The 20028-nt window shown below is 40.5% G+C and overlaps 1 protein-coding gene across 1 annotated transcript in view; it reads left to right on the top strand.

Moving 5' to 3' along the window:
- Positions 1 to 20028, top strand: part of TTC39C (tetratricopeptide repeat domain 39C) — a 108540-nt gene that overhangs the window by 39777 nt on the left and 48735 nt on the right. The window contains exons 2-6 of the mRNA XM_073897992.1: positions 3627 to 3675; positions 5659 to 5787; positions 8237 to 8351; positions 16968 to 17322; positions 19085 to 19253. Of these exons, the coding sequence (XP_073754093.1) occupies positions 3627 to 3675; positions 5659 to 5787; positions 8237 to 8351; positions 16968 to 17322; positions 19085 to 19253 (817 nt within the window). The remainder of the gene's footprint in view (positions 1 to 3626; positions 3676 to 5658; positions 5788 to 8236; positions 8352 to 16967; positions 17323 to 19084; positions 19254 to 20028) is intronic.

The raw sequence follows: 20028 nt of genomic DNA, 5'->3' as shown, positions 1-20028 counted from the left end.
ATTAGGAGCTGCAAAATGAAACACTGATTCTATCTTCTGCTTTTCATTTATTATCCCAGGATATTTTTGTAAAAAGACTGCCCTCCCACCCAGCTAATTCATTACTGAGTCCCTAGAGAAAGGGTAAATGCTTATTCCTTCTCTTTTTTTTAAATCCTTTTCCAAAATAATGAATTCGTTCCTTAGGATCTTCCATAGGCAACCAGAGAGGGTTTGTTTTGTTTTTAAATTAAAAGTACCATTATGAACTTACAGTTTAACCATATTTGATGTTTCAATCCATTGCTTCATTAGGGATTAAATTGTTCCATACTTGCATAGTGGGAACCTCTTCAAGACACTAATATAACTTTTAAGTTTCCTTGCTTTCTACTATAACGAGATATTCCAGGCTCTTCTCGAACATTTCTTATCCCTGACCTGGAATCAGTCATTTCTTCAAGGAGCCACGGTCCCTTTTACCTAATGTATTTAGAGAAGGTGTTAGGCATTCTCAGGGCTACTGGCGGTGTTATTTCTAGGCTTTTTCAGTAGACAGAAAATATGTATTTTTTAAAGATAAGTTCCTATTCTAGGCTATAAGATTTTTAATAAACTTCATTCTTTTTCCTATTCACACAGTCCTGAGTCCCAACAGACACCATCATACGTACATGTTGCTTTATCACAAATTACATCCCCAGCAGCCTTAGAATGACAATACCAAGTTGACTGGTGAGAATATGATTATGGAAAACAAATTCTTTTTGCCATCTTCTGGGATCTGTTTTTAAGGGTATTTCATAATAATGTACTGTTAGATTATTGTGTTCTAACATCACTTGGAATAATTGTGTGGTTATTTTGCCAACTGGATTTGCATTAATTTTACTTTTTAGGGGTTGCATTATTAAAATTTGGTATTATGTGCAATATTTACATGGTTCCAATGTCTAATCCACAGAGAAGCTTTGTTTCTACCCTTGTTTCTTCTTCCCTATTCCTTCTCTTGCCTTGTAGGTATCCATTTTTTTTATTTACAGGTTATTCCACCATTTTTTTCAATATTAGCAAATATGTATATATTTTTATACTTATATCCTCTCTTCTTTTAAATAAGGGAGGTTTTTGCCAGATGGCCTATTTCACTTGTTCTCACCTCTGTTCTTATAGATCTTCTGGTATTGTGTGTTTTGGTTCTAACGCTTACTTTTATACTCAGTCTTTATATAATACCTTCAACTCCCCTCCAGTTTGGGTCATTGTTTATTGGTTCCCAATATGAGCATATTGAGGTGAGCTAGGAGCCTCTTCCTTTGCTTCAGTTTTAAAGTAATGAGACTTGTACTCTTTGGGAACATTTCCAAATCCCCTGAATAAGTTTTGTGTAGAAACACATCTATGGGCCAAAATGATCAAGGTAAGGTAAGTTAACGTAGGCTTAAAAAGTCAAGTGAGCCTTGTTCTTAAAACAACAGGTCTTGTCCAGGATATGAGAGGGTACATATTTATTGATCAGTTTATTGTGTTGGGTACACTGTCAAATGTACCAGATGCTGTGGGGTTTGCGGAGACAGTACCTCAGGGAGGTAGGAGTGTTCCCACTGGGCTGGTTTTTCGCCCACGATGGTATGTGAAGTACTGAGGGCCAGGCTAGGATACCATGAATAATTAATAGTTGGCTCCCAGACACCCAATTTTAGTCCAAAACAAGAAGCACATGTAGCAACACCAGGCCCTAGTTTCAACTCCTTTCATTTTTCAGACGGCAAAGTGGCTAACATGTAAGCAAGGAAAGGGGAAGGCCATACTCATCAGCACTTGATTGAAATGTGTTTGTTCCTAAAAGGCAGGGCTCTGTCTTTCATTCCTTCACTGATGCATATTTGTTGAAAGCCTGTTGTATGTAAGGCATGATAAGGGATAAGAAGCAGAAAATAACATTCTAGAAGGGACACTGATAGGCAAACCAAATTAGGTTGGGAGCCTGTAATGGTATGTCCATGCAGAGCCGTGGGCTGGGACAATTGCCATCTTGCTCTGCTGCATTGTGGGGGGAAAGCTTACTTGGCAGTGGGCTCGAGATATGCTGCTTGAGCTTGGTTTATGGATGTGAATGCTAGTAGGGGATACGTCACTAATGAGTTGACCTTCCTACATTTTTTCTTGTTGGTTTAGTATCCTATTAGGTGGGGGTAAACAAATTATTATTCATTGTAGAATTTAAGTACTAAATAGATGGGGAAAAATGTAGCAGAAAGTTAATATTCCAACTAAATCAGTTTCCTTACTGCCCCTCCGCTTCCTCCCACCTTCCGCTCCCTCCACTCACTCCCTTGCCCAACCCCCTGCCTCCAAGAGGAAAATGGATGTACATACTGTTTGACTCAGTAACGCAATCTCTAGCAATTTATCCCAAGAATATATTTGGACAGCCTGAGAGAATATATGTACAAAGATATTCATCTGATATATGCATTGGATATATGCATGTATGTACATAAATACATACAAATGTGCATGTTCCTTGCCCCTCCCACCCCCAAACACACATTCACTTTGGACACAAACTAAATTTCCTGTAGGGGATTGACTAAATGCATTGTTCTGTCCTTTTTTAGAAGGACCATATGTTATCTTACATAATTAAAAAATCAGTAAAGTTATTTTTCTTTAAGAAGGCATTTACCACTTGTTTTCTCTTTTAGTGAAATTTACAGAAATTTAGAATTTGTGCTTGTTGTGAATTTGAAGTAGAAAGTTTATATTCCTGTATTCCTTGAATTGGTATTAGTTTGATTTGGTTTCTGTTTGGCTTACATATGTAATTTCACAATGACTGTATTACAGTGGTGGAGTGTCTGACACTAAGGAGGTTTTTGGGGGGGGAGGTGGGCAGCAAAGCAGAGTTTATTGAGCAATAGCAAAGTGATAGTACAAAGCTCCTGAGGAGGGAGGGGACCCAAGAGTGTTGCCGTAGGGAGGCATTCTTAAAGTTCTTTAGATGGAATTAGTGAACTTTCAAGGTTGGCTCCATGGTAAAACCCTTTGATCTATATTAAAAATGATATTTTATGTGTGCAAAGTTTTGAACATGTTTTGCATTTTTAAGATGAATATTAATCATCTTCCTTTGGCCACATGTGTGCAGATGTCAGGTTGGTTTACTAAAGCAGTCTCTGTTATCATTTGATTTTCTTGTGTGCCTTGCTTTGAAGAATCAGCCAGGTTCTATTTTGGCAGACAGACCTGTGAACCTCCTTGCCTCCAACATTTTTCTTAGGATAATTTCTTTTTTCTTTCTCTTTCTCTCTCTCTTTTTTTTTTTTTTTTTTTTTTTGAGAGAAGCCAAGAGAGAGGAGGGAAGGGGCAGAGAGAGAGGGAGAGAGAATCTCAAGCAGGCTCCACTCCCAGCATGGAGCCTGATACGGAGGTCAGTCTCACAACCCTGAGTTCGTGACCTGAGCTGAAATCAAGAGTCGGACACTTAACCGTCTAAGCCACCCAGATGCCCCTTTCTTAGGGTAATTTAATCAGCTTTAAGACTTTATTGTCTGTCCAATTATTAGAAATATATAGTGATCCTGATATATCAAATGTTTATAAAAGTATACATTAAAAATAATTTTATTTTGTTTCCTTAACAGAAATCATAGCCCATTAATGAGTTTTGGAGCCAGCTTCGTCAGTTTTTTGGTAAGTTAGTATGGGGAGAGGTATTGGTGTGAAGGAAACAAGTATATAAAGTATGTCTTAGAGTTACTAGCTGTATAGATACAGATCTTTTTTTTTTAAGATTTATTTATTTTAGAGAGAGGGTGCACAGGGTGGGGGGTGCGGGGCAGAGGGAGAAGGAGAGAGAGAATCTCAAGTAGACTACCTGCTGAACACAGAGCCCGATGTGGGGCTCGATCTCATGACCCTGAGATCATGACCTGAGCCTAAATCAAGAGTCGGATACTTAACCAACTGAGCCACCCAGGTGCCCCTATAGATATAGATCTTTTAGCATTTAAAAGTGTAATACAGTTTTGCCTAATAGCCAACACCTATGAGATATCCTCTTTCCCTTAATTTAAAACATAAAATGAATTCCAGAGAATTCTGTTTTTCCCAATCAAAAAATTTTTTTAAATAAAAATAAAATTGCAAAGTCCTTTCCAAAAAAACTGAGATAAGGCCAGACTTTGGATACTAAAGGTTTTGCTCTAAAATTATTGAATAAATGTGGACTGGGAATAAAGTTTAAATTAGCAGAGTTAAAATTTATTAGTTACTATTACATTTTTAAATATTAGTATTTAGGAATTGAAGGAATAGGTTGCAGTTATGTGTTTAAGGAAAATTTGGCAATGTAAAAAATCGGATGCTTTTTTTCTAGAAATATGTATAACATCACACAAACCACTTTAAAACACATAATTAAAAAAAACTATCATAGAATGGTATAGCAAATTGTGTGTGTGTGTGTGTGTGTACATATTTATAATCAGTATGTGTAGAGACTGAGTGAAGTAAAATAGAGAAAGCATTTAAATGATTTCAGATCTAGGAAGATCTCTGCAAACTGGCGTATCCTGTGCCGGCCAGCTATCCGTGCCCAACCTCAGTACCCGGCCAGCTTCCGGTGGCATGGATTTTCATTTGGGCTACTTATTTCCTCCTCTCGCCGGGGAATACAACACAAATTTTTAGCCTTGCCGTTTACAAGAAAACACAGCATCCGACTTTAAGGAAAACGGTACTCTGTGGGAATCACAACATGAGTACCTGCTTCACTACAAAGGCAGGGAGGGAGACCCAGCCAGAGCTTAGCTGGTGGAGGAGGAAGGTGGGGAGGGAGGCTGTGGCAGGTCTGGGGTCTGCTTGGAAAGCAAGTGTGGCGGGGGGCTTGGGCAAAGGTGGCAGTGGTCTGGCTTGGCTACAAGGGGAGAGTATGTTGGAGTCCTACCAAGGAGGCCTAGAATGCCAAGGGGAGGGCCTGCTGAATGGATAGGGCATGGTGGAGAGCTCCCTACGAAGAGCTCATTAGGGCCTTCCAAGAACCAGGTGTCCTGTCTCTGCCCTGACAGCCCATTCATAACCTCAGAAACTCCGTGCCACTGGTCAGAGTAGCAGGTTTTCAGCAGAGAAGGATTGCCCCTACCCAGTCAGATGTGGCCTGGAAAACTCCACCAGGCTGCCAGTGGAATTTTTCACTGTGAACAGTGTAATATGAGTTCCAAATAAGGGAACCCCTTGGAATTGCTGTCCCTGAAAAGACTGATGCTTTTCAAGGTGAACCTACTGGCGATTCTGTGCAGTACTTGACGGGGCCAGGGAGAAGGAACTTTTCAGTGAGACACTGCTATGAAAACTGAATGAAGTGGACCAACCAGAAATTATACAGGGCTTTGGTTACTGTGTTCCGTAACAACTAAAAAGGTCCTAGAACAGTAACTGTGAGAACGTTTACTACCCTGTATTTTTTCACGGAGGTGTGATAGAGGTATATTCTTATTTCATATTGAGATTATAGTTCTTGGAAATGATTAGGGTATGCTGTAACATTCTTGTACTTGCAACAAATAAAATTTGAATGTTTTTTTTTTTTTTTCCTAGTTGGGGTTTTGTTGTATTAAATCACCTAAATTTTCAGGCACGGATTCATTCCTTCTTTCCTTATTTCTTTCTTGGAAGAACGCCATGATGACATTTGAGGAAGAAAAAATGCAGTTGGCGTGTGATGACTTAAAGACGACAGAGAAACTGTGTGAAAGCGAAGAGGCTGGAGTAATTGAAACCATCAAGAATAAAATTAAGAAAAATGTAAGCACTATGTCTTTAGGTTGTGAACGGAGTGCCACTGACGTAGGGCATTGCTCCTTTACTTGGTTTTCAATATTTCAGATATGACTGAAAGCACTACATGTTTCTTACGGCTTTTGGTTAAGTAAAATGTATTTTTTTAAAAACAGTGGCACCCCACCCCCACCTGCTTGTCTGTCATTAAAACCATTCAGTGCATTTATTCTTTTGCTGTCTTAAAATTATCTTCTTCCATAATGGGCCACGTGCTAAGAGCTTTTGTAATGAGGCTTTCATGTATCTGTAATTCAGATATGTTGCATTTTGGCATTATTGAGGAATTCAGCTATTTACCTAATTTTTCCTTACCAGCCTTTGGTTACGCATAAAGTCGCAATAACATTGTAATTCACTTTTCCTGATTTTGCTTTCATCTTCCAGTGCGAAAGTCTAGTCTTTGGGGAGGCCTCCTCCTACCCCTGATGTTTCTGGAGTGCCCAGAGGTCTCCCTTGTTACCTGTCGAGCTGACAAACTTGTCTTTGGGTTGTAGTCCTTAAAAGCTGCCCATCTTTTCTTCAGCTTGTTCATGTCCAGGTTCCTGCACCTCTGCTCTCGCTGATGATGTCCACCGTGAGGAAGTCACTGATGGGCCAAAAGTACAGTCTCCTGATGCTCCAGAAGGGCCAGAGCTTTCCTTGCTGGCTCCTTCTGCAAACCCTCCATCTGATCAGTGACTAAGTCCTGTTGCCTCTCTTTCTAAAGTACCTCCTGAACTCATCCACTTCTCTCCCCACTCCTGCCATGTCCTTAGGTCAGCCACCATCCCCATTTGCCTGCAACAACTCTCACTGTTCTTGAATTCATTCTCCATAATACAGTCTCTAAAATGCAAATAATAGGTTGCTGGCTTCATTTTCAGTGTCCCTACCCCCACCCTTGCCATTACATTACACCTTGCCAAAGTCCTTACTGTGGCTGACATGACACTTCCTTTTCCTCTGCCTAGAACATTCTCTTCCCTCTGGACCTGGTTCCTACACTTTCTTGAGTTCTTCCTAGATCATTTACTCCAAGGACTCTTGCCTGAGCCCCAAAGCTGTGTTGAGTAGGTTTCCTCCTTGTCCCCATAGTACCCTGTACACTCGACCCTTCAGAGCACTTACTGCATTACATGGTAATGAAGTCAGTGTTCCCTCATTAGACTATAAGTTATTTATTTGTTTGTCTTCTGTATCTAATTCCATGCCTAACCACCTATTTAGGAATTAACACTGGTAATGGGTCTTTGCAATTTAAAAAGCATTTTCACATACAGTACCTCATTAGCCCTTCCAACAACCCGACACAGTAGATGTTATTACAAAGAACCAGGAGCATCAGTAGACTGACATTTGCCTAAGCAAAGTAATGAGTTCTGGGACTACATTTGCAACAGTAGTGACCATAATAGATTATGCCAATGTAAAAAAAAAGGAAAACAGTTCATTCTTTTGTGTCTACTATATATGCTATTGTCATATTTGCAAAGATCCTTTTTTTTTTTTAAAGATTTTATTTATTTATTTGACAGAGAGAGACACAGCAAGAGAGGGAACACAAGCAGGGGAAGTGGGAGAGGGAGAAGCAGGCTTCCCGCCGAGCAGGGAGCCCGATGCGGAGCTTGATCCCAGGATCTGGGATCATGACCTGAGCCCAAGGCAGACGCTTAACGACTGAGCCACCCAGGCGCCCCATAGATCCTATCATTTCTTACATCACTGTGAAAGCCTATGAAAACTATTTAGCTTATCTTGTTCAAGTTCACTTTGTATTAAGAATGCAGTATTCTATTTTGGGATAAATTTTTTTCACTTACAAACATTCTTTACAATAAGGACCAACATTTTATAAAAAGTGGGTTTTTTAATTTTATGTTTTGCTTCTTTTATAGAGGTGGTCACTTTAGAGGTATAGCTTAAATTGAGTTCAGTTTGTGGTTCATTCAAACCTATTTTATCCTTAAGTAAAATGTAATCAGTTTTCGACCCTCACATCTCTGTTGTGGGCACAGAAGTTATGAACCCCAGTGTTCATCCTGTATGAATGAAGGTAGATGGCTGCAAAGTGGCTTTTTGGTTTATCTATTTTGGGCAATGTTTTCTACCATTAGTGGTTTTTATTTTGGATAAGTAACAAACTGTTTCAGAAAAGGTAAACCTCTAAATTTTTCTGTTGACTTTCATGGTTTCCCATGAGCTTCATTGTTCTCGCTTAGGATATTTGTCTTTGAGTTACAATGTTCTTCATCGTATGGTTAACAAAACAGAGCTAGATCTCATGGGAATATGGTATAAATTTGGTCTTGGCTTTCAGTGCCCTGTTTCACAGTTCCTATGTGAAATTATTTTGCACAATAAAGTAATGGTGGTTTGGACGGAGTCTTGTTCTTGTGTGTGATTGATCAGTGTGTACTTTCCTTCCACCAAACAGGTTGATGTCCGAAAATCTGCCCCCTCTATGGTTGATCGGCTTCAGAGGCAGATAATCATAGCTGACTGTCAAGTTTATCTGGCTGTGCTCTCGTTTGTGAAACAAGAATTGTCAGGTATGCCAAAGCATCACTTTTAATGGCTTTCAAAATTCAGTGGGCACAATAAGTAATGCCCCCCCCCTTTTTTTTTACAGTGCCTTGTATTTCAGTTTTTGAAAATATGTGGTACCTCTTTGGGGCATGATACTGAGTTTTACTTAGGAAATTGGAACCACAAGTGCCTAATGTGTGTTTAGGAGAGTAGTTTTAGACTTGAAGTCAGTGTTTCACAGATAATTCTTTCATAGTTAGAGAAATTACCAGTGCCAGATAGATAGATCATACTTTTCCTTTGTGAGAATCAAGTTGTGAATAACCTTTAAAGTGAAATATAACTGGTTTAAGTTAATTTTTTCAGGAAATTGTTATTGAGAGCCTGAATGGGTACCAAATATTTCCTAAAATACTTGAATGACCTACATTTGAACAACCTTGAGTAAGGGCTATAAACTAATTTCTTAGTTTGCCCAAGACCGTTGTTTTCCAGGATTCTGCAACTTTGATACCTTGCGAGCTATAGACTCAAATCGAGTCTTTAACAGCTTCTGGAAGACTGTGTCTAACACAGACACCAGTTCTTTAGCTTATGTGGGTATCGGTCTGATACTGCCAGGAGAAATTTGCTGCTTTGGCAGATAGGATTTACTTGGAAAAAATGAAAATTCCGAAAGAAAATCAACTAAAACTCACAACCACAAAAGCATTTCCTTCCAAACCTTAAGTGAAGCAGGGTCTGTTGCTGCTGAGTTGTAACGTACACTACGCTTTCTAGCCTGCCAGTCACTGGTTTTTCTCTCCCTTCTCTTTCTACTGTCTCTTCCTCCCTCCAGCGCATCCTTGAGGATGCTTTGTTTCTATTTGGCTCAAGTCAGACATGCAACTTAACTTTTATTTTGACCTCCAAGATTTGGTCTTACTAGAATTTATCCTTCTTTTAAAATATGTTGACCTTTTGCTTTGGGTCCACTGTTCTATGTTTTTCTCTCTAATCCTCCTCTTGGGACTTGCCTAATACTTACATGGTTGAGGGCTTATAGCTGGTGTGAAATATCTGTGAGATTTCCCACTTGAAGCTCTCCATTCATGTATATCTTAAAAGCAGCAGAGCTGTCAGACTTCTTGGGTCAAGATAGGAGCTCTGGCATTTTCTGTGTTTCTTGTATTCCTTTTTTTCTGACACTCAAGAAGGACTTTAGAGGAGCTAATTTAGCTATTAGGAGAAAATCTCTTGTCTAGAGAGGATAAGTCCAATGTAGTTTAAAGTTTGGGGAATCAGGTAAAGGGCATCTGGGAATTCTTTGTGTTAATCTTACAACTCTTCTGTAAGTCAAAGTATATAAAAATTGTAAAAGTTAGTATATCCTTCATTTGCTCCTTCATGGGTCTATTTGACAAATAATTACTGAGCATGTATGATGTGCTAAGCACTGGGTTACATGAGCAACACAGGCAATGCTCCCTGCCCTCCTGAAACTTAGAGTCATCAATTCGTGCTGTTTATTTCTAAAATTATTATTCTGGTTAAGAATTACTGAACATTGTTATAGAAAACTTGGAAAATAGAGAAGGGTAAAAAAGAAAGCAAGTCATGTCTTATCTTACCACTTGGAGAAACTACTCTTTAATGCTAATGTCTAATGTTCTATGTTTCTCCATATCTCTTTTATAAAATGGAATCTATAGTGCTTTGTATCCAACTTTGCCCTCTTAGATTGTATTTTACATATTTTCTCTGTTATTCAATTTCAAAATACTAAATAGTAACAGTAGTTTTTCATATGAATGGGCCATGATTTATTTAACCAATTCCTTTGGTTAAAGAACCAATGTTCTTTGCTTTGCCTTTTTTGTTGTTGTTGTTGTTGTTGTTAGTGAGGTCAACCTATTTTTATATTTTGTTAATAAACTGTATTTCTTTCATAAATTGCTGCCTTAGCTTTTTCCCATTCTCCTAATAGGTTGATATTAATCATTTACTTAATCCTATTTATCATGGATTTTGAACAGAGCTCTTGGTTTTTCCTGAAGCCATATAATTTACTGAACAGATACTGATATTGAAATGAAATTCTGACAGACATAAATGTACACAGTGTTCATTTGCTTTATGAATATCTCCTTATTTGTTTCAAACAAACATAACCAAAAATGCTCTTCATTAGCCTTTTAGAAGTTATTAAACTCTAAAAAACTTACTTTGTGGGAATCCATTTCTTTTTTTTTTAAGATTTTATTTATTCATTTGAGAGAGCATGAGCTGAGGGGCAGAGGGAGAGGGAGAAGCAGGCTCAATCCCAGAACCCTGAGACCATGACCTGAGCCAAAGGGCCCTTAAATGACTGAGCCACCCAGGCGCCCTCAGAATACATTTCTTAGAAAATGACTTTTTTTTTTTAAGATTTTATGTATTTATTTGAGAGAGAGAGCCAGAGAGCACAAGCAGGGGGAGGGGGAGAGGGAGAAGCAGGGTCCCCACTGAGCAAGGAGCTCAACCGGGGGGCGGTGGGGGATCACTCCCAGGACCCCTGGATCATGACCACCAACTGAGCCACCCAGGCGTCCCCCCTTAGAAAACTTTCTTGATGGATAATTTTCTTGGGGAAAAGCTGCCTTCTTGGAGATGTTTGTTATAGGTGCCCTTCCCCCACCCCGAGCGGATGGTGCCGAAGTGGGTGGGGGTGCACACACTCACCTGAGCTCCAGGTAGGAAGGGGTCTGTGAATTTGTAAACGCTTCATACTTGTAAAAGAACTCCTGTGCTCTCATTTGAACTTCTTTGTAATGAATTATCCCATCATCTCTCCTCATTTTATATACTACTTTAGAAATATCTTTTTAATTTACTCTTTTGTCCAGGGCTGCTTGTTTGCTTTTTTCCCCAATGAACAGATATTCATTACTTTCATAACAAAAAGCTCTTTTTAAAACCTATTTTATGGTGCTTGCCCACCTCATTTTGTTTCCTTCCTTTAAGACTTGAGGATAGGCCCTATGTTGTACTTACCTGTGTATTCATGGCATGACATAGGCTCGATATGTGTTCTTCAGATGAGTTTGCTTGCTGGCTTTCACAGGTGAGGCAGCTGAGGCTGCATGTTGGATGAGGTTGGACAGTTGACACAGCTTGTTAGTGACGACAGAACCCTGGGCTGGAGCCATGGGTTTCTTGTTTCATACCTGAATTCCCAGTGTTCTCACCGTTTTCCTGTCGCCTCAGCCTGGTTCTGTGTGCCCGCGCCCTCCGAGAGGCTGGGCAACCCTGCATTGCTCACTCGCTCTCCGGCCAACCCACAGCGCTAGCCCCTGGCATCATCGTTCCACAGCCTGCTGTTGACTCCCCTGCTTCTCCAGGCCGCGTTCTCTGTGGTCCGTTGGAGCCATCTTCCTAAGGCTTGTTAGACCTGTGCTTTAAACACTCAGCTGTTGTACATCTCCTACAAGGGGAAGTTTGAATTCCTTCCTCAGGTGGCCTGTGCGAACCTGCCTGCCTTCCCAGCCCCGCAGCTGGCTAAGCCGAGCTCCTAGCCCTTCCCTGAATGCCCTGAGCTTGCCTCCTGCCCTTGTGTGTGCTACCCTACCATCATCTGCTCTTTGCTGTTCTCCATGTATTCTGTGCCTCGTCAGAGCATTCATCACATAGCAATACAAATGTTTATGCACATGTCTGCCGCCGGTATTTGACTGTAATCTCCTTGAGGGCAGCAACACGTGTCCACCTGCTGTCTTTTTCACCCACACTTACTGAGCTCCTACTTTGCATCCCTCACTGTGGGGTGATAGGCGCCGGAGCTCTAGAGGTGAGTGGGATGTCGCTCTTGCCCTGAGGGGACTGCAGGTTTAGTAGGGGAGAAACAGGAGTGCATCAGTTCTAATTCAGGGTGATACTTTACTCACTAGACGTGTAAGTTAGTCACAGATTGGGTGCACAGGGAATGAACAGTTGGGAAACTGCCTGAGGGAAGATCAAGGAAGATCCTGAGCAGGGTGATAAAGAACTGGGGGAAGTCCATTTTCCCCTCTATGTCCTTGGCACCTCCTGTGCTGTTCCCTAGCACACGGTGGGTGTATAATATGTGAATTGAAGGGATGAAGGAGGGTGATGCCATTCAGGAAAAAGTGGCTCAACACTGAGCCCCAAGAATAGTTGAGATTGGAAAAGTGAGTCTTTCAGAAGTCTTTTAGAAGTGAAAAGAAACCCATTTTTCTCCCAAAGTCTTATGTGGGTTATAAAAAAGTTCTCTCATTATAGGGTTAACCAGCCTCATCTAGGACAAGTGAACAGACAGAATGCTATGGTAGAAGATCCCACCAGATACAATCCCCTACTGAAAAGTCTGTAAGATTTATCGCAACATCAATTAGTATGACTTGGTATTTTCACTTTCTAGACAATTCTTGCCCTTTCCTGGGAAGGACTCCCACTCCCTGCCTCCCCCGACACCGCCCCCCCGCCCCATACCACACTTCCCTTAATGGGGACAAAGTTTCCTCTCTCCCCTACATCTCCCAGCTGACTTAGGTTGGCCCTAAAAAGGGAGGGCAAGTGGTCTGTGGTTTTCTGCTGTCTCCAAAAGCATAGACAGCAGTGGCTGACTGATTTATATTTGACCTTTCAGAGGAGCCATATGGAAGGCTGTGCAGGATGTGAGGCTCTTGAATAGTTTCTCTGCCCTTTGGGAAAATGTGTGCTCATTAGCTGCATTGCTGTAGCTTCAAGGCGGCGGAGGGTCCCCCCTGCAGGAACTGCGGCACTGTCTGCCGTGGGGCACGCGTCCAGCTCTGCCGGCTCCTCACTCAGCCTTCGCTCCATACGCAGGGTCCGGCTGTGCTCAGATGTTTTGGTCACAGCATTTGGGACAGGGAAGTAGGGTGAGAGTCCTGGGGAAGCTGTTTCTCTAAGCTTAGAAAGTAGCAAAAAAAAAAAAAAATGTTTCTCTACCTACATGCATGCTAACTTTGTCTTCCACAAATTACAGTCTTTGACTTAGTTGAAACTTTGGGTTCTACTTACCCGGCTCAAATTAAAGGTGTTAAAACTGGTTACGACAGATTTTAACATATGCTTTTAAACGTTGGCACCTAAACTCCTCTCTTAGGCAAGAAAAGAAAGACATGTTGAATTACATTTTTATTTTGTAAAAACAGGGTTTTTACCATTGTCATTTTTTGTTGATGGAGTCTGTGCAGTTGGCACTGATGGATTTTGACATTTGCTTCTATTCTTACCATTCTCTGCTATGACTCTTCACCGGAGATCTGGATTACTAACACTGCAGGTCTCCTCACCCCCATCTTAGAAGTGGCCTGCTGCTTCTGTGCATGTCCTTAGTGGACATCAGGGGGCCCCCATAACTTGAGCATGCCATCCCTGGGTCCCCTTTGGCCTCTGTGTCTCCTGTTGGATTCTGGCTCTGAACAGCTTGCTCACCTGCTTCTTCATACTCACACTCGTGTTCCTCGCTCCTGGAATGTTGCCTCTGCCTAGATGGAAGCTCTGCTTCCTGAATGAAGCCTCAGCAGCCTGGAAGTGCAGGAGAAAATGGAATTAAACTTTTTCCTTAAGATTTCCAGTTAGGCCTGGGTGGGGGGGGGAGGAGGGAGTAAAGTTTTCTACTGAAATCCTGCAATACTTATTCTGCACTAATTCATTTACATATTCATTACATAGAAAAATTTAGTGACAAAAAGGAAATAAAGAACAACTCACCAGTCATCCCAACATGATTTGTTTTCATTTTTCTCCATAAGACCCCAGTGGGGCACATAAACAAACACATAAGATATATATATAGTCTTATGCACTTATTTTTTTCATTTATTTTTCAGTTTTATTGTGGGCATTTGAAGGGCTGAGATTATGTCTTCTGGTCCTTTTGTATCCCTCAATTGCCAAGCACAGTGCTAGGCACATGATAGGAACATAATAGCTAATTAACATTTTTAGAGTTTTGCAAGTTTTCTTTTTTTCATTTTTTAAATCTGTAGCCGGTGTTTTCCTCTTTATTAGATCCCAGTTGGTTTTGTGTTCCTTTTCTCTTTTTCTGTTTTTCTATTCAACATTGAGCTTTTTGGATCATAACTGAGCTTCCTGTTTGTGGGCATACTGAATCAACCTGAGTGCTTTGTTAGCATACAGGTTTCAGGGTTTTCTCCAACCTTTCGTTTTCCCACAGTGCTTCCATTTAGAAGGGAAGAGTCACTGTGCCTCTTACATCCGGGATCTGTATCTTACTTCCCTTTGATTCTCCTAGAACTGTGCCTGAAATGTAATATTTGCTCAGTGAGTATTTTTGTTAAATTGGAGCGCCTGGGTGGCTCAGTTGGTTAAGCCTCTGACTCTTGATTTTGACTCAAGTCATGATCTCAGGGACGTGAGATTAAGCCCTGCACTGGGATTTGTGCTGGGCGTGGATTCTCTCTCTCCCTTTGCCCCTCTCCCTGCTCACGCTCTCTCTCTCAAAAAAAAAATTTTTTTTTGTTACATTGAACTAAATGTGTATTCAAATGTGTATTACTTTTATAACTATACAGTTATAAAAATAGTTCCCTTAAATTAAGCTTTTGTTTGTTCATCCTCTCTCACAGTAAGTATTCTTTTCAGTGAACTTAGTCTACAGAACATTAACAATCTAGAACTTGGAACTTGTGGGATGGTTGTGTTTTGAATTGTGGTCCCATAGGAGATCCCATAGGATCTCCCATAGGAGATATGGTTATCATTTGTCAAGAAATTGATATAGTTAAGTAAAATATTAGCTTGATTAAATTTTAGCTTGATTCCATGGATTGGGGATTCTTAAGACCGTCGCGTGCAATGATTTTCCAGGACTCTGTATATAATCATGCTCATGGCTGTGATTTGTTACAGCAAAAGATACAAAGCAAAACGACCAAAGGGAAATGATGCGTGGGATGACATCCAGGAAAACTCAGGCACAGGCAACCCAGAATTTTCTCCCAGTGGAGTTGCATAGGACATGCTTAATTCTCTGGGCAGTGAGTTTTGTTCTCAGTCGAGAAGTTTGTTGGAGATGCAGCACCCGCACTTTTTGTTGGGGGCTAACCATGCGTAGATCTACCCTTGTCTTGCACATACCCAGATTCCAGGCCCCAGGAGGAAAGCAGGTGTTCAACATAAAACATACTACTTCTGCAAGCAGGGTGGTAGGCACAGTGAGCCACTCTTATCGGTTCTGAGAATGCTGGGAACCCTCCCAAGTCCAAGTTCACAGACCCCAGCCAAAGGCCAATCTTGTAATCAGGCCTTTCAAAGGCTAGCAGTAGGCCCGCTGTGGTAGGTCTTTTCTGTATATACCGTGTGTTCTTAGATCACTCTTAGGGATTAGACTTTTATAAATCAGATTTTATGTTACGTATTTTCTGTAATTTTAAAAATAACTTTTTACAAACTTCTTTTTCTGCTGTCTAAAGGGCCTGGAAGCCCAGAACAGCTCATTTTGTTTTCCATTGGTGCATTGGGGTCAGATGACTGGTGCCATATTGGTAACAGTGCTGAGTGTATAAGCTCTTTTCTGCAGAAAATTCCCTATAGAAGACCTTTCCTCAAAAGTATGGTGATGATACACTCAGATAAGCACAGACAAATCAGCTGCCCCTTTCCTTCCCCATCAGAAGGTGTAAGTGTTCACAGGAGGAGAGGGTGAGGCAGGACCTGTGGGCTTGTGTGAGAGGGGCCTGTAGAGCCTGGAACTGGTGGGTCAGTCCCATATCGTATCTGTGAAATTTCTTTCAGAGACTATGAGGGCTGTGTTAAAAATTGGTCTGACGGGAAATCATGGAAGCAGCTTTATAAATAACAGCTTCTCACCTCTGGTGTGAAGTAGCTTCTTTTTGCCACCTTCCTTCACTGGATCTGTCTAGATGTAGGCTGGGACAGGGGATGAGTGTCATCCTCATAGACCAAATAACGCCATCCTAAGTAAGGTGCGCTGAAGCCACACAGTAGGCATTAGATACAGATGAATGGGGGATTGTTTGCATTTCTGCATTTAACACCGATGACTTACACCTTAATGAACTGCCCATTTGTTCACCAATAAGTATAAATTCATCCTTTTTGTTTGCTTGTTTTATTTTTTGGCAAGTTGCCATGCTTGATGCTGGGGTGTAGTTTTAGCAGTGAATTAGACTTAAAACTTGCTATTTCGGAGGAACGAAACACAGGGTAGACAGACGTAAGAGTTCTAAAAGAGGTTTATCAGCGAAGTTGCCATGGTAGTTCAGAAAAACACGGCGGAGGTTCATGTTTCACGGAGCACGTGAACAAAGGTGTTCACGTGGTGCTTGCATGCTGGTAGTCATGCATTTAGTCTTGTAGCGTATATCATCTACTACATCCCAGCTCATGTATGAGGGGCTTGATAGAACAGTGAACAAAAAAAGATATGTGGTTTTTGCCGAGTGGTCATCCAGTGCAGTAAAGGGAAACAAAGAATTTAAGTCCTCTGCAGAAAACAAGGTGCAATGGGAGATGGTCATTTTTATTGTGTGTTTGGTTTTTTTTTTTTTTAATTTTTGCTTGAATTTCAGGCCATTCTTCAATATCCCTTATCAACACAGAAAATTATTTTGAATGCTTACTTTTCTCATGCTTTCTCCCCTTCTCTGTAGCCTATATAAAAGGTGGGTGGATCCTTAGGAAAGCCTGGAAGATTTACAATAAATGCTATCTGGACATCAGTGCCCTTCAGGAGCTGTATCAAAAGAAGCTAACTGAAGAGCCTTTGACTTCTGACGCTGCAAATGATAATCACATTGTGGCTGAAGGGGTGTCTGAGGAGTCTCTAAACAGACTGAAAGGTGCTGTTAGCTTTGGATATGGCCTTTTTCACCTTTGCATATCCATGGTGCCCCCCAACCTGCTCAAAATCATCAACCTGCTGGGTTTTCCTGGAGACCGCCTGCAAGGGCTTTCTTCACTGATGTATGCAAGCGAAAGTAAGGACATGAAGGCCCCTTTAGCTACGTGAGTAGCTGTATTGCAATGCTTTGGTAGATAATATAGTGTTGAAAGTAAGTAAACGACAATCAGAGCCTTTAAAGGAAACTTCAGGTAAATAGCTTGGTTGGTTGACGTGATGCCATGCATTATGTCTTTTAATGCAACCCTGAGAACTGCATTTTTGGTGCTATTTATAAACTGACTTTGGAGCTGACGTTAGAGAGCAGGACATCATTCCTTACTCTCATGAGTCCTTTATTATTTTAAACAGGTAAAATGATCACCTTTTTCAACCTCAAATGATTTTATAAGCAGTTTTTGTGACCTTGACCACAGTCACTGAGATTCATGATCCTGATTTTCGGAATTTTTTAAGGAATAGGAATTCAATAAGCCTTTGTGGTGATTTTAAAATTTTTATTCTTACAGAGAATCTTGATACTATGTAATTTCCTTTGATCCTGGTTGGTTCATTGGTCTTTCATATGTGACTTGGATATTTTGTGCTGGTCAACTAAATTGAGTCATGTTAATCTAAACTGAGTCATGTTAGAGTAAACTGAAATGACAGTTATTTAAACAGGAGTGTGGAGAAGCTGGTATAACTCTCCCATTCCTCCATCGGTTAAAAACGGTGTGATTTTTTTTTTTCAGTCTGGTAAATATCTACCATTTGCAATTTGAGTAATTTTACCAGACACTAGATGTCCTTTGACATTACACTACTTATCAGTTTTTCCAAAAAATGTTGATTATCACAAAAAACTTTAGTAAGCTCTGTTTCTACTCCTATCAAGATTGAGGAATTTGGATATTCACTCTTAATCCGTTGGTAGCTATTAAAAATATCATTAAATTTTCATTTCAAAAATATCTGTGCCTCCCCAAAGTCATTAAATTACATAAACAGTGGTATTTTATTAATTTGATTTAACAGTTTTGTAACATGTGATAATTTGTCTATTTATATCTTAGTATTTTCTGGAAAGAAATGAATTGGTAATGTAAATTAGTCGGATCTCCAAAAGAGAACGAATTTTATAGACATGCTAGAAGCGTGCATTTACATAATAATATTTGATGTGTTGGTGAAACATTTTTGTCTATTCATTAAAGCAGATCCTAATGAATCTATTTTAGTTACCGAGTTTATTTAACATGGTATTTTTCTTGAAAGGATGAGTTTGAAGTAAGGCAATTTTAAGTAATTATTTGTTTTTCAAATTGAGCATCCTCAAAGGCCAGAGAAAGAGCCTTTTTTCTGGTTCTCTTACTTATTTTAACCCATTTTAGTATAATTTGTGTCTGTGGTTCCCATATTTAAATTTGAATTCTGAGGCTTACACTCTTACTTTGTGAACACAAGAGAAAACAGCATTTTCCTTTTGCAAAAAGGTAATGCTTTTATTATCAGGGGACAGTAAATTCATGGTAACCAGTTACTGTTTCTGATTGGTGCATTGATGAGTGAAGTTCAGAATTCAGAGATTTACATCAGTCCATACTTTCAAGAGCCATCTGGAAGTCTCGGAAAAGCTAAATGCTTTTATCATATTGTTCTCCTGTCACCTGATGGGAGTGTGCTGATTTATATGCTGTGCCAAAGTGTCAGTTTTCCAAATATTGATAAAATTAATATGGGGAAAGATACTCTGAATTTACTTCTTCAAAGACTGCATGGTAAGCTTTTTGGAAAGAGCGTTCTGGAAGAGCACATACTGAGTTTTTAAAAAGTAGAACCACTATAAGAAAAGTCTTGCTCAACGTTTCTCTCCCTCTTCTTTAGATTGGCTCTGCTCTGGTATCATACTGTAGTCCGTCCGTTTTTTGCCTTGGATGGCAGTGATAACAAAGCAGGCCTGGATGAAGCAAAGGAAATTCTTCTCAAAAAAGAAGCTGCTTATCCAAATTCTTCCCTCTTCATGTTTTTCAAGGGACGCATACAACGATTAGAGGTACTGTGCCTTCCGCATGTTTTTAAATAAAGTCTTCTGTGGATCAGATCTGTAATTCTCACTCCGGGTACTCCTGTCAAAATGAGCCCAAATGTCATTGGGCCAAGGAACATTTCGTTCTTGTGCTTTTCGCTGCACTGTTGCTACAAAAGCTTCTTCCAGGAACCCAGGATGTTAGTCAGTAACCTTCTGTTCGGGAGATGTGGGCGAGGAAGGGGTGAGCTCTGTCCCGGGTAATGAGATTGGCGTACTTGGAGCATTAGCACATGTCTTCATTGAAGAACACAAAATATGATCCTTTTCCTTTTCTGGAGTTACTAATAATCTGTTTCTAAATTTTCATCTTGGTTAACGATTTATGCATAAGTTACTGCGTGAAATAGCAAGGACCCCATCAGCTTTGAAAGAGTAGTAGCTTTTGTTGCTTTTTCATGGGCTTCCTTTGGGCTAATCCCGTGCCAGGCGCTTTATTCATGATAGCCCATTTAATCCCCAGAGGAATCCTAGGACATAGATACAAAATGTCCTCTGTGTTTTATAGAAAAAGGGATCAGGAGGGTTTCAAGTGACTTCCCAGGCTCACCCAGTGAATGAGGCCAGGCTGTCTCACTCCAGAAGCAGAATACACCCTGGCGTTTGAAGGTCTCTGCTTCTTTATATCTGTTTTTTCCTTCCCTTCCCTTCCCTTCCCTTCCCTTCCCTTCCCTTCCCTTCCCTTCCCTTCCCTTCCCTTCCCTTCCCTTCCCTTCCCTCCCCTCCCCTCCCCTCCCCTCCC

This window comes from Callorhinus ursinus, unplaced genomic scaffold (genome assembly GCF_003265705.2).
Source record: "Callorhinus ursinus isolate GAN/ISIS: 27379988/994484 unplaced genomic scaffold, GSC_fseal_2.0 scaffold11, whole genome shotgun sequence".
Classification (NCBI taxonomy): domain Eukaryota; kingdom Metazoa; phylum Chordata; class Mammalia; order Carnivora; family Otariidae; genus Callorhinus; species Callorhinus ursinus.
Note: the sequence above shows the minus strand (reverse complement) of the source record. Positions and strands in the feature narration are given on the sequence as shown.